The 15,482-nt window shown below is 36.4% G+C and overlaps 1 protein-coding gene across 1 annotated transcript in view; it reads left to right on the plus strand.

The window, feature by feature from the left end:
- Positions 1–15,482, plus strand: part of PINX1 (PIN2 (TERF1) interacting telomerase inhibitor 1) — an 86,494-nt gene that overhangs the window by 9,984 nt on the left and 61,028 nt on the right. The window contains exons 2-5 of the mRNA XM_007476493.2: positions 6,264–6,373; positions 7,016–7,108; positions 8,788–8,866; positions 15,048–15,137. Of these exons, the coding sequence (XP_007476555.2) occupies positions 6,264–6,373; positions 7,016–7,108; positions 8,788–8,866; positions 15,048–15,137 (372 nt within the window). The remainder of the gene's footprint in view (positions 1–6,263; positions 6,374–7,015; positions 7,109–8,787; positions 8,867–15,047; positions 15,138–15,482) is intronic.

The raw sequence follows: 15,482 nt of genomic DNA on the forward strand, positions 1-15,482 counted from the left end.
TCTTTTTCCTTATTATCTCTTTGGAGTACAATCCCAACAGTGCTATGGCTGGATCAAAGGGCAGACATTCTTTTATCACCCTTTGGACATAGTTCTAAATTGCCCTCCAGAATGGTTGGATCAATTCACAACTCCACCAGCAATGAATTAGTGTCCCCACTTTGCCACATCCCCCCCCCCCCCAGCATTCATTATTCTCCTTTGCTGTTATATTAGCCGATCTGCTAGGTGTGAGGTGATACCTCAGAGTTGTTTTGATTTGCATCTCTCTGATTATAAGAGATTTAGAGCACTTTTTCATGTGCTTATTAATATTATTGATTTCTTTGGCTGAAAACTGCCTGTTCATGTCCCTTGCCCATTTATCAATTGGAGAATGGCTTGATTTTTTGTACAATTGATTTAGCTCTTTATAAATTTGAGTAATTAGACCTTTGTCAGAGGATTTTGTTATGAAAATTGTTTCCCAATTTGTTGCTTCCCTTCTCAATTTGGTTACATTGGTTCTGTTTGTACAAACCCTTTTTAATTTGATGTAATCAAAATTGTTTATTTTACATTTTGTGCCTCTTTCTATGTCTTGCTTGGTTTTAAAGTCTTTCCCTTCCCAAAGGTCTGACATGTATATTATTCTGTGTTCACCTAATTTACTTATAGTTTCCTTCTTAATGTTTAAGTCATTCACCCATTCTGAGTTTATCTTGGTGTAGGGTGTGAGGTGTTGATTCAAACCTAATCTCTCCCACACTGTCTTCCAGTTTTCCCAGCAGTTTTTGGCAAATAATGGGTTTTTGTCCCAGAAGCTGGGATCTTTGGGTTTGTCATATACTGTCTTGCTGGGGTCACTTACCCCAAGTCTATTCCACTTATCCTCCTTTCTGTCTCTTAGCCAGTACCAAATTGTTTTGATGACCACTGCTTTATAATAGAGTTTGAGATCTGGGACTGCAAGGCCCCCTTCCTTTTTATTTTATTTTTTTTATTTCCCTGGATATCCTTGATCCTTTGTTCTTCCAAATGAACTTTGTTATGTTTTTTTCTAAATCAGTGAAGAAATTTTTTGGAAGTTCAATGGGTATGGCACTAAATAGATAAATAAGTTTGGGTAGGATGTTCATTTTTATTATATTGGCTTGTCCTACCCATGAACAGTTAATATTTTTCCAATTGCTCAAGTCTAGTTTTAGTTGCGTGGAGAGTATTTTGTAGTTGTGTTCATATAGTTCCTGTGTTTGTCTCGGGAGATAGATTTTGTCTAAGGTGATTTTGAATGGGATTTCTCTTTCTAATTCTTGCCACTGAGCTGTGTTGGAAATATATAGAAATGCTGATGACTTATGGGGGTTTATTTTGTAACCTGCAACTTTGCTAAAGTTGTTGATTATTTTGACTAACTTTTTGGTTGATTCTCTAGGATTCTTTAAGTAGACCATCATATCATCCGCAAAGAGGGCTAGCTTGTTCTCCTCCTTGCCTATTTTGATGCCTTCAATTTCTTTTTCTTCTCTAATTGCTACTGCTAGTGTTTCTAGTACAATGTCAAATAATAGAGGTGATAATGGGCATCCTTGTTTCACTCCTGATCTTATTGTGAATGCATCTAGTTTATCCCCATTGCACATGATGTAAGTTGATAGTTTTAGATATATTTAGATATATTATTTTTAGGAACGACCCTTCTATTCCTATGCTTTCTAATGTTTTTAATAGGAATGGGTGTTGTATTTTGTCAAAGGCTTTTTCTGCATCTATTGAGATAATCATGTGATTTTTGTCTGTTTGTTGATATGGTCAATTATGCGGATGGTTTTCCTAATATTGAACCATCTTTGCATTCCTGTTATAATTGCCTACTTGATCATAGTGAATGATCCTCCTGATCACTTGCTGGAGTCTTTTTGCTAGTGTCCTATTTAAGATTTTTGCATCTATATTCATTAGGGAGATTGGGCTATAGTTTTCTTTCTCCATTTTTGACCTGCCTGGCTTTGGAATCAGTACCATGTTTGTGTCATAAAAGGAATTTGGTAGAACTCCCTCTTTGCTTATTATGTCAAATAGTTTGTATAATATTGGGATTAGCTGTTCTGTGAATGTTTGATAGAATTCACTTGTGAATCCATCAGGCCCTGGAGATTTTTTCTTAGGGAGTTCTTTGATGGCCTGTTGGATTTCTTTTCCTGATATGGGATTATTTAAGAATTCTATTTCTTCTTCTATTAGTCTAGGCAATTTATATTTTTGTAAATATTCAAATACCAATTAGCACTTTCTTCCTCTGCTCCCTATTGGAAATTCCTTCCCTTCTCCTTCCCATGTGTATCTTTGTGTGAGAAAGATTATTCTATTTAGTTTTTTTTTTTCTATTTCTTGAAGTGTATCTTAGTACCATCAATGATTCACCCCCTCCCTTTTTCTTTCTTTCAATCCCCCTTTCTCCATATTGTCTTAATGCCCCAATCATTCCCTATGCGTGGTTCTTCTTACTACTCTAATGATGCATACAATTTTTGAGAGTTACAGATTACAATTTCCCCGCATATTAATATATATAATTTGATATAAGTGTAGTCCTTATAGAAAAGAGTTTGAATAAAAGAAAAAGATAGCATTTTTCTCCTTTTCCCTTTCCTTCATATTTACCTTGTTATAATTAAAATGGTTAAAGCCATAAACTGTGGCAGTTAAAAGAGTGGATGCCATAAACTGTAATATTTAAAATGGTTGAGGTTGTAAACTGTAGTGAATAAAATAGTGGAAGATATAAATTATAGTAGGTATAAGAGTGGGTGAGTAAATTGTGACTGCAGGAAATATGTTTTCACCACAGTGTCTTGTTTTTAAATCAATATATAAGGTGGTCACCAGGGAAATATTCCCAATTATGAATATACCCAAGTCAACTGGGTTTTATAGAGATTTTAATTAATAATACAATGAGGAATTAAAGAAAGAGAGAAGGAGAGTAAGAAAGGAATAAGTATGAAGGGCCTCAAGCCAATATGGCCTAGACCTGAGTCTTAAGAGAGAGATCAGTCAGTCAGTCTTTTATCACTCACCACAAGGTCTGTCTAAGCAAGGATTCTAGTGACAGAGTCTCCTCAGAGAGAGTTCCAGCCAGAGTCCTCCTTAAAGAGCCTTCCAGCCAGAGACTGTTTCAAAGGGCCTCTCTCAAGAGCCTCCAGAGGGACAGAGTCCCCTCAGAGGAGCTCCAGCGAGACCTCCTTAGAGTTTGTCCTCCAAGAGCTTCCCTTCTCCAGACCTCTCTCAAGAGATCATCTAAAAGGATTGATTTTCAAGAGATTCTGCTTTTTCTTATATAGGGGGTTTTCTCCTATGTCACCTCCCCTAAGTTCTTCCATCTACCAATCACAGTAGACGTTTTCCAAAGGACAACCCATTACTGCTGGGTCGACTAATCCCTTTAGTAAGTTTGAATCAGAAAAAACACTGCTGGGTCTACTAATCCCTTTAGTACGGTTGAACCAGAAAAACTTCTGAATAAGTTTTCACCTCTTTGCTCCTGGCAAGTTTACAGGTTGCCTGACCTTTAATAGGTACTTAGCACCCCTTTGTATTACTTCTAAAAATAGGCATGGCTTAAAAAAACTTTTTGCCTCACTATAATTATGGGCCCAAGTACCCTCATTGTTTAGCAAGGAGTTTTTTCCCCTAAAGCAGTCCTTAAGTACGGGTGGAGTAGAGGTCTTCCCATTTCTAATTTAAATAGAGTTCTCACTGTCAAAATGGGGAATGTTCCCAGTAGGGAATTGTTCCAATTGAGAATTCCCCGATAGGGGAAATTTTTAACATTCACAAGTCTGAGAAATTTCAAGATTTACAACCTGTACAAGTTTTCCTTGATCTTTGTGTTTGAATATCGAACTTTCCACAGAGCTCTGGTCTTTTCTTTAAAAAAACTTGGAAATCTTCTATTTTGTTGAATGCCCATACTTTCCTCTGGAAGTATATAGTCAGTTTTGATGGATAGCTGATTCTTGGTTGAAGACCCAGCTCTCTTGCCTTTCTGAAAATCATGTTCCATGCCTTAAGGTCGTTCAGAGTAGAAATTGCAAGGTCTTGTGTGACCCTGATTGGCATTCCTTTATATCTAAATTGTCTTTTTCTGGCTTCTTGTAAGATTTTTTCTTTTGCTTGAAAGCTTTGGAATTTGGCAATTACATTCCTGGGAGTTGTCTTTTGGGGATTTAGTGTAGAGGGTGTTCAGTGAACTCTTTCAATGCCTGTATTGCCCCCTTGTTCTAGAATCTCTGGGCAGTTTTCTTTGATGATATCTTGTATTATGATGTTGAGATTACTAGTTATATCTGGCTTTTCTGGTAGGCCAATTATTCTCAGGTTGTCTCTCCTTCCTCAATTTTCCAGGTTCTGTCACCTTGTCATTGAGATATTTTGTGTTACCTTCTAATTTCTTAGTCTTTTGGCTTTGCATTATTAATTCTTGCTCTTTTGCAAGATCATTGTCTTCCAGTTGCCTGATTCTGACCTTTAAAGCCTGGTTTTCCTTTTCAGTTTGGTCTATCCTGGTATTTGAAGCTTCAAGCTGTTTCTGTAGTTGCGTTTTTTGTTTTGTTTTGTTTTGTTTTTGTGTGTGTGTGTGTTAAGGATTGCTGAGTTCCTTTTGCATTATTTCCCATTTTTCCTGCCAGAAGGCTTCCATCTTTTTGATAACTTCCAATTTAAATTCTTCAAGAGCTTGTGGACAATTTCCGTTTCTTTTGGAAGGTTTTGGAGCATTTGTTTGCTCTTCTTCTTCTGCTATTTCCTCTTTTTTTGTGTTTTCCCTCCACAATATGTATCCAAAGTCACCCCCTTCTTCTTGCTTTTCTTGGTGTTGGGGTGTTGGGGTTCTTGGGTACAGTTTGCCATCTCTCTGTTTTGTTTGTTTGTTTGTTTGTTTTTCTTCCTCCCCTTTCCAGTCAGAAATCTGAATGAGTAGTACTTGCTCTCAGTATAAGGGTCTAATGTTCAAGGCTTTAGTCTCAGGCTAATTCTAGGTTCTCTGCAGCTGTGCTGTCTTCCTGGGGAGGCCCAGGGACTTCCCTCCCCTGCCTGCCGGCATTTTGGGAGTTAGTGCTCTCAGGTGAAAGTCTTTGGTGGTCTTAGCTAACTCCCAAGACCTGTAGGTGCTCCTTGCTCACGTCAGGGGGTCCCTTCACGCACTCGATTATTATAGCATGCTAGCTCTGGGCGTCCGAGATATGTGCTCCCTTAGCCCACCTGCCAGGGTTTTGGGTGTTAGTAATCTCAGGAGAAGGACCTTGGTGATCTTATTCAGGTCCCAAGACCTGGGGCTACCCATTGTTCAGTCCTGGGGTGCCCTTCCCTCACTTGTTGATTCTGGCCAGTGCTGATTTTAACTCTGGCTCCTGCTGTTTGGTGGGGAAGGGGAGGGTGGGTCAGCTTTTCGTTCCCTTATATTGTGGAGATGCCGGAATCCCACCTACCTTCAGAGCTTTGCCTTGTTGTGGGGTCTTTCCGTTCTTCTCAGGATGGTTGTTTTTTATTTTGGGAGGGTCTTTTGAGGTTGTCTGTGTCGTAGGGTCTGAGGAGAGGAAGCAAGCCACGTCTACTCTGCAGCCATGCTTACCCGGAAGTCCCCCTTGTCATTCTCTTAATTCATATTGAACTTGTAGCTCCAAATCTTTTTTTTTTTTTAACAAGAATTGTTGTCTAGCCATGGCTGTGTCCCTGAAGTGAATATAAGAAACAAAAGATAACAACAATGCAGATCTTAGCATTGAAAACTGACTTTTGCAAGGAAGAGGGTTGGACTAGATCATATCTGAGGCCCCTTTTGATTCTAAGTCTGTAATCCTATAACTTGATGACCTTTTTCTTTTTAAAGAATTAAGGTTCTGACCTTTATTCACCAAGAGAATTATCACTTCCTCTCCCCCAGGACCCTCCCCCCCTCCCCCATAATCTTAGCAGCTGTACCTAACAGTAGCTGGTGAATTATAAGTGCTGAGAGCCAGAATGTTCCACTGCATGTGTCTCATCTTCCCAATTTGTTGGCAATGTATTTGACTTTTTTTGTGAAACTATTTTGTGAAACTTTTGTTTGTGAAACTAGGCCTAAATCAGCTCTTTTGACAATCCAATAATGTTGACATCTGCCCTGTGCCAGAAAGATTTATATATTTTCAAACTTTATACTGTATGTATTTATGTATCTCACTTGGCATGGATTTATTTAGAGATTAAATTGCTAAAGAGGTGCTTTTCCATTTTGCTTACAGCTCGGCGGAAGCAGAAGTGGTCTGTGGATCCCAGGAACACTGCATGGAGTAATGATGATTCCAAGTTTGGCCAGAAAATGCTGGAGAAAATGGGATGGTCCAAAGGAAAGGTATTTTAGTGGGAAAAAAAGCCATCAACTATGAAACTGTGGAGTCAGAGGGAGATGTCAGTTAAAATTGTGCCCCTAATGTATATTAATTGTGTGACCATTAACAGAGGTCACTTCCCCTCTGAGCATCTGTTTCCTTGTCTGTATAATGGGGATTATATCTGTAGGATCTGCCTCTGAGAGGTGGTCTAAAGCATAAATGAGATGCTGTACATAAAGTCTTTGCAGACTTTATTTAAAGTGCTACCTAATCATCAGCTGTCATTTATCAGCATTGTTTTTCTTTTCATTATGTAGAGAGGCCATTGTGGATAGAAAGTCAGCTTCAGGCAGGAGGAGTGCCTTGTACATGCAGGCTGTGTGACCCTCGGTGAGGCACTTCCCTGTTTGGACTGTCAGTTGCCTAGAAGTTACCGATCCATATTGGTAGAGAGAGTTTTCTTACCAGGAGTTTGCTTTATCAATGAAACCATTGATCTGATTATTTAAAAAAAAAAAGGTATTTATAAGTTTATAAAGGGTATCCTCAGGCTAGACAGTTGTCTTATAAGTGAATCATCAGTCATTCAGAGCATCTTCAGCTGTGATTATTCATCACTGTCTATATACAATGTAAATCCTCTTTATTTTCTGTCTTTACAGGGCCTAGGGGCTCAGGAGCAAGGGGCTACAGAGCATATTAAAGTTCAAGTTAAAAACAACCAGCTTGGGCTGGGAGCCTCAGCCAGTCATGAGGTGAGCAGTGTTCCTCATGTGGTCATTCTAAAGCCTTTCCTTTGATTGCTTAGGCAGTTACTGACTGTCACAGGATTATCTTCTATTCATTTTGTGCATTAACTGCGACTCATTTTGAATCCTAGGTTCTTTGTCACCCAAGATCTTCTGCATAACCTTCCTTTAATTGACCTACAACCCTGTTTGATACAGAATCAATGGAAACTAATCTTAATAATAAGCTAAATTTAATATTAAATTAAAATAGAATTGTATCTTTTTTCTAGAGGAAAAAAAACTCATTCTAAGGCAAGAATTAGTATGATATAGAAGATAGAGTATTATAATTATTGGTGCAAAAGATAGAGTACTAGAGTTATTATTCAGAAAGGTCTGGGTTCAGTTGTTATCTATATAAAACTTACTAGCTAATGATCCTGGGTAAGTCATTGACTTCTGTGAGCCTCGATTTCTTCATCTGTAAAACGAGGATGAATAATACTTTTAGTTCCTACTTTACAAGGGTTGTTGGGAATATTGAGATGATGCATGTACATTACTTTGCAAAACTTAAAGCACTATATATAAAAGTCATCTGTTATTGCTATTACTGGTAAATTATTCTGGTTCTGTTACCCATGTTTTTACTCTTCAGCCCGATAATTGAAAATTGGCCTTTTTCATTGTCAGGACACTGAAATCAGTGTGGCTGCCTATTGAGCTTATCTAAACTGGTGCTAGTCCTGGGTGTGTGGCCACTTGGCCAGTGCATCTCTTCTTTGACCACTCTGGAAATTCAGCTTCTGTGTCTGAGGAAGCTTTTTGAGGAGATCTTATAGTTTTACAAGATAAAAACTGTAAACTAGTTAACTGCTGGAAAACAGGATGTGACTTTTCCTTGCTGTCTTCATTGTGATTGGGGAGGTATCCAAATATCATAGCTGAATAGCTATAGAGCAGAAAGGGCCTGTGAAGGTCATCTAATTCAACCATTTCATTTTACAGATGAAGAACCTGAGGCTCAGAAAGGTGCTAGGTCGCTTGGGCAAGGGGCTCCTCACCCGGTAGGTAGCAGATGCAGATTTGAGCCCAAGTCTTGTGCCTCCACATTCGTTGCTGTTTTCATTGCTCTCCACCAGTTAGTCTTCCATCTTAAATTTGGCAGTCAGTGACATTTGCTGGGAAGTTTTTATGAACATTTCTGGAGATAGGCTAAATGCCTCACATTGGTTCCTTATATTAGTTATGACAATATGATTGGACCAGAGCAGAAAAACTGAGACAGAGTTTATCGTAACTGAAGACTTTAGTCATCCAGGATCAACTTTCCGTATATAAAACTTTAGTCATCCAGGATCAACTTTCTGTATATAAGAATAGACACCTTGCTCCTCTCATTCCACCTAAATTAACATAAGTTAATGACTTTAGAGCATTTGTGACCATAAACAAGTCAGTGCCTTTATTTCCTAATGAACAAAATGAGGATGATTTCTTGCATTACTTTTCTCAAAGGTTTCTTATGAAGATCAGATAAGATAGTAGATATAAACATTTCATATACAATCAAGCACTGAATGTTAGCTATTGTTATATCATTGTCGTCATCATCATTCATATTTATCAACTGGCTTTAGAATAATAGCATGGTGAGATGTCTATTGAAAAAGATCATCTCTTACATGTTGTTATGTTTACAGGATGACTGGCTTGCTCCCCAAGAGGAATTTAATCAGCTTCTTGCTGAATTGAATAGTTGCCATGGACAGGAAGTAAAAGGTATGGAGACTATCTCTAGACACTGAATTTGTAAGAGGAGTTCTCTCTTAATTCTATTGGTATTTATAATATTTCTATTTGCTATTATTACAAATTAATTCTAATGATGGTTTTTCTTAGAAATATTATAGTTCCTTGATGAAGTCAGACTACAGATTGAAGCATACTTTTAAAACATTTTATTTTTTTGTTCTTGTGTATGTTTTCTTTTGCAGTGTGACTGATATGGAAATATTTTACGTGACTTCACATGTATAACTGATATATCATTTATCTTCTTAAAGAGGTGGGGGAGAGATGAAAGGAAGAGAAATTAGAACTCAGAATTTTTAAAAAATGAATTAACATTTTTTATATGAAATTGGGAAATATTTATTGAACTAATTACAAATATTTTTTAGAAAAGAAATGAAACATTAAAAAAATAGTGGTGGGGGCAGGGAGAATTATTTTAGTTCTTCCGTACCTGAGAATAAGCCTTTGTTTAAACACAGAGTTTTCCACATAATAGTGCAGATAAATAAATCTAGATTTTCAAACAGATTTACAAAACGTAGAATCTCCTTTAGAAGGGAGATCACTCTGAAGTAATAAACTTGTTTTTCTAATGAAAGCAGAGTATGACCAAAAAAAGAGATGTTTAAAAAAACCCACACAAACAAAACAGAAAATAGAAATTGGCATCATAAGCTGTAGCTAGTAAAAATTCGTAGAAAAGTATTTGAGATGATTAAACATGAGATGGAGAGATAGGGGACTGTGGGTGAAAGATGTTACATAAACCATCAGTTGACACTGGGTTGATTTCATTTAACAGTTCTTTGTTGTGACAGAGGATCATCTTGGGGGTGGAATGTGTGGGACTATCTTATTGAAATGATTGATGTTAAAACAAAACTTGGCAGTCTCAATCCTTGGAGATTAAGAATTGTTTCATATTCCTAGCACCTAGCACAGTGCCTTGTACACATAAGCATCTGCTTAATAAATACTTGTTGACTCAATGATTTGTAATATAAGGTGAAAATAAGTTTTTCATTGGGAGTCAAATTATTATGGTATAGTAGAATTTCATTGTAGTGACTCCATTGTTAAGACATATTTTCTAGTTACAAGAACTATAAAACTTAGAGATGAATGAGAGCTTACATGGATTCTCTGCCTTGTTAATTAGTTAGTGAGAAAGAATTAATCTAATGCCCAGCAAGAAAAAGCATGCCAACTAGCATTGTTTTCCACAGAATCTTTGGATCATTTGTGTATTGTTTGGATTTTGATTGGGGTAATTTGGGAATTTAGCTGAGTGCTTCTGGTGGGACTATTTGGATAGCAAGTGTAACCACAGCTGAAAGGAAATTTCATGGTGAATAATCACAAAGCACTTAGGCCCTCCCTATCAACCTTTTCCTTCTATTCAGTTATATGACTTTCCTACCATTGGATAGCCATAGAGTATATCTAAAATTCAGTTTAGCAATCTGAAGAATTCAGTTAAGATACTAGCTTTAGGGTCTTCTGACTTGATGAATCAAGTGCCTCATGTTTGATTCTATTGATGCCACTCTGTCACAACATAGGATCATAGAAATTCAGATCTATACAAGACTGCAGAGGTCTAAGTCCAAAAGTGTCAGACATGCTGTTGCAACCCTCCCAAGTGCTGCCAAAACGAGATTAAATATAATTGGGAAGTATTTAACAAAACAAATAAAAATATAGTAGAACATAGATGGTATTCACATGTGGTTTTCTAAGTTGATATGTGGCTTACAGAGATCCTCATCTGTTTGGGGGTTCCTCAGTGCTATTTGAGTTTCATGCCACTGATCTAATCAACCCTTACTCCATTTTGTTTAGTTTTGAAACTTATTAGATACTAAAGAAAAGACCCAATCTTCCAAATCCAAATACTCACACACCAGGCACCTTCCTCAAATTTGTATTGGCTCTATCAGTTAACAGAATGTTTTTAACAAAATGATCTTGTTTGTTTTTTTTTATAATCTTGTAAGAAGGATAGGTGGAAATACCCTGATTTTATAAATGAGGAAACTACAGCTCACAGAAAGTAAAGAATTTGTCCAAGTGACAGGACCTGGTCTAGACTCTAGGCTTGCTGGCTCCTAACTAGAGTCTTAGATGTTATGTTCCATTATAAGAGTTTGTGGTTTGTTTTTTAAAGGGAAAGGACTTCATTGGATGTCAACAAAAGTTAGGCTGGGATATGCTTGTAATTATTGGGTACAATTATAGCACTAAATTTAACCACAGGAAGATTGATTACAATGCTTTGTGTGAAAGGGAAGCTACAAGTAGGAGGAGAACAACTGCCTTTGCATTTTCAGGAACAGCTTAGGTTTTGGAGTGGATAGATTTCATAGAAATCAGATGTAAGTATGTAGATTTGAATTTGTATATTTGTTAAAACAGAGACCTACTTGGATAGATATTCTTAGACACCTATTAAAATGCATTAATCTCAGTACTCTTTGTTGTCATGTGATGAAGACTAGTTAATTGTTGGCTTAAGAAATTATTTTTGCCTTATTAAGAAATATCCTCTTTTGATATTATTTTCTGGGAATGGTTCCTTACTGAATAATACAAAGTGTGAATTTATTCACATGATAAAACTCATTATCCCTTACCTGATGGAATAAGGATTTAGAGAAGTCCTCTGTTTACACTAATAAGTATAAAAACTGTAAAAAAGTATAAATGTGATTCATATGGCTTTTGCCAATCACTTTTTAGGTTTTGATTTGCAAATCTAACTCAAGAATTTGCTATACAACCCCTGGATAAACAGTAAACATTTTGGTAAACTCCTTGCTAAATCCTTACTTTCCTATAGGCAGATAATGGAGTCAAAGAATGTGCTTTGCTTTTCCTTAAAATTTTTTTTATTAAAGTAACTAAGAATATTTTTTAGTCATTATTTTACAAAATATTAAGTAGACCCTGTGATTCTTTGGGAGACTAGTCTTCCCAGTGAATCACTTAACATAACCAGCTTATACCCCTAAAGATCTTCTAGCTAAAGGTGCATACAATTTTGTACTTTCTAAGAGGAAGTTACAATAGTTGGAGAAAAGACGGAAATAAAAGAGAGCAAAACCAATGTTTGCTAGGTATACTGACAAAAAGCCAATTCGGGGGTAGTCCCTTTTGGCATAAGAGTTTACATTCAGAGTAAATGTGTTCAACCTCCTTCAGTTCAACCAATTACATCCCAAAGTTCATTCTGGATCTTCTTATGCAGTGTAGGTTTCTTTATGGCACTTTCTTCAAATAGTTCACTTTCTTGATTTGAGGAGTTAGCAAGCTTCTTTTCCTGAAATTTTTCTCAAAAAAATTTTAAGTCTTGGATTTTATGAAAATTATACAACAGAAAGAAGAAAACAGCCATTAGGAGAGACTGGCCCTTTCTCCTGACCTTTGCCCTGAGTAAGACTATATTTTAGCAGTTAAACAATCGATAGAAAAATGCAGAGAATACCAGTCCCACCATACTTAATGTTTGTTGACTATTAAAAAAAAGACGTCAGGGGAGCAAAATAAAGCCTTAAATATTTTCCTTTAACAAGACGTTTGTTCATATTTGAAGATGTTTACTAATTATATTAGTGTTACAAAAATACAAGCGGTTGACATAGCCTGTATTCTCCTTGATTACCTCCTGGTGCCTCCTAGATGAGAGGTGTTTATTTGGACTGAGATAAAACAAGAATATCCTCTTGTCTAAAAGTAGGTCTGCTCTTGAGGACCCTCGGAAAGGTAGAGGGGAAGAGATGCTATGTAGCATCTTTCAAGCTTCAAGATTCTCTTTCCTATGCCAGAACATAGATGTAGCAAATGTTAACAGTATATCAGAGTAGATGCATGTTCAATTTAATAAATATTTCTGAAATCCCTACTGTGAGTAAAGTACACGGCTAAGTGCTAAGGATTGTGTAAAGGGAATTTCATCTGCTACCCCTCCTGGATTGCTGACCTGGTTCATCCCATTTTTCACATGCCAGCGCCACATCCATGAACATAAATAAAAGGGGTGGGTGGAGCCCATGGGCCAACTACTTCCCTGAGTGGGCAGGTGAGGGACGGAGGATCTTGCAGGATGAGCTACATGTGGTCAGACTTAGAGTAAGAAAGGGACTTTAAAATCTATGCTTATCTACCTTTTCTATTTCAAGTGATTATTAATAAACCTTATGGGGAAAATAAGAACTTGAAGATATTAATTTAAATCTAACAGAATGTAAAGACAAAAAACAGTCCCTTCTTTTATGGAGCAATTGTGGTTATATTTACCTCACATCAGATTGATATTCTGCTTTCTATTCATTGGAGTAAATATTCCTTGTTTGTCCTGTTGTCTTTTTTTTTTTTTTTAATCAAAAAAAATATCAGCTTGGTGGCTATCTTTACCTAGAACATCAGGTCCTGTGTCAGTACCACAAGAGGGCACTCATGCTATGTTGCCAGCAGTCTAATGGGATCATGTATTTAAAGCTGGAAGAAACCTCAGAGGAGGTCAAAAAATAGGTTGAAAAAGCAATCTTATGAAATAGTTTGCATAAAAAAAAATTTTTTTAAGCAAAATAGTTTGATAGAATGATTGGGGTTGAAAGAACAACATGGCAGAAGAAATATCCTGGTTCTAGAGTTAGAGGACAATGTAAAAAGGCCTTTGCAGCTTCTGCCCATAAAACTGAATTATTCTTCTAATCATATAATGCTCTCCCCAGCATGTTGTGGTAAGCCAGCTTAATAGCAGGAGGCACATTTTCCCTCTGATTCTACCAAGATAACTGGCTTTAGGCTGCCAGCCTCTGTAACTGTCCCTGTCTATGGAAGACAAATGAAGTAATGGTACTACCTATTTCTGAAACAGAAACCTAACTGAAGGCAAGAGGTGTGTCTATTGAGTAACATTGGGCAATTAAAAAAAAGCAACAGGTTGGGCTAAGTATTGAATATATAGGGTTAAAAGGAAATCCGTTCTGAGGCTAGTGGTAAAGGCCCCTTGAGGATCACAGTGCCTCTCTACTGATTGTGTGTGACAGAAGACATTGTAGTCTTGTTTACTCCCATTTTAAAATATGTTTCTGATACCTGGAATTTTACTAGGAACTAGGATTGAATACAGTCCATATAGCAAAAATATATCCTGGCCTCTGAATTGGAAATCACTAGTCAACTTGAAGATCAAAAAAACTGAATAGCTTCTTGATAATTAATACATTGATATATTAATTCGGTTTTTGAAACCTAGTGTGCCAGTAAAGGCAGTGCTTCAATGAGATTATTTCTTTGACCAAAAAAATAAGTAATAAAAAATTCACAAATTGTAAATTTCGTGGTAATTATTCCTGGAAACTAGATGTAGAAAATTTCCAGGTTACTAGATGAAACTTGTTAAATGCATTTTAAGGAACTATAACTTAGCTTTTTGACTCTTAATATTTGTCTACCTTCATGATTTTTGAAACTAGCTTATTGCATGTAGGTTCCTGAGTAAAGGAGCCTTACCTCTCTCTCTTTTCTCCTCTCTTCTAACCCCAGATCTATATTTCTTGAGGCAAAATTTAAGAAATCTCAGTCTTGTTCAGAATAGATAGATAATTATTTTCTGCTAGCTAATTTTCATAATAAACTTTCTGAGACTTTGTATTTCTTGGTAATTATACTATCTAACCATCAGACCAAGGTTGTTTTTGAATGAAGTTGTAAGATCACAGTTTACAACTGAAGTATAAAAATTATAAAATGATTAGTCATCTGTAGGATTTATCCAAGATCTAACTTTGTAATTTAACATATAAAGAGTAGCTTTTACAGTAAGTGAATATCCCAGGAATGGTAGGAGCTAATGATTTTTGATACTAGATTTGCCAGCAATTTGCTTTGGAACTCTGGACAAGGAACAAACACTTTCCTTAGCCATATTTCACTATTTTTTTTTAAGGCTTAATTATGCATTCCACTATAACTGTAAATTTCTAAAGGACAAAGACTGACTTAAATATTTTCTTTACATGATATATTACAAACTACCAATAATAATTAATGATAATATAATAGCACTTATAAATTAGAATGCTCTTAAGCATTTTATATGAACAAAAGATCACACAACTTATATAATGATGCTCATTGAACTTTTCTATCTTTATTTTAGATTTCTCAGACAAGGAGAAAAAATCATTTAGCCTTGAAGAGAAGTCCAAGTCATCAAAAAGACGTGTTCACTATACAAAATTTACAAAAGGTAAGAATAAATATCTTGTTTCATTGGTGAACATAATAGGATTGTTATAGATAGCTTGGAAAGTCTATGGCCAAGTGAGTTATATAGTTCAGGGTCTACTTTTTGGGAAAAGATATTGATATACTGAAATAGTCCAGTGGAGGGCACCCAGGATAGTGAGAAGACTAGAAACCATGCCATATTAGAAGCATCTGTCAAAGGAACTGGTAGCTTAGAAAAGAGACTTAAGGAAGTGAGAGGTAGAAAGCTATTTTAAGTCTTTGAAGGGATCTCTTCTGAAAGTGAGGTTAAGCTTTTCTTTTGGGCCCAGAGAATGAACATAAAAACAGTAAGAAGTTGTAGGAG

This window comes from Monodelphis domestica, chromosome 1 (assembly GCF_027887165.1).
Source record: "Monodelphis domestica isolate mMonDom1 chromosome 1, mMonDom1.pri, whole genome shotgun sequence".
Lineage (NCBI taxonomy): Eukaryota > Metazoa > Chordata > Mammalia > Didelphimorphia > Didelphidae > Monodelphis > Monodelphis domestica.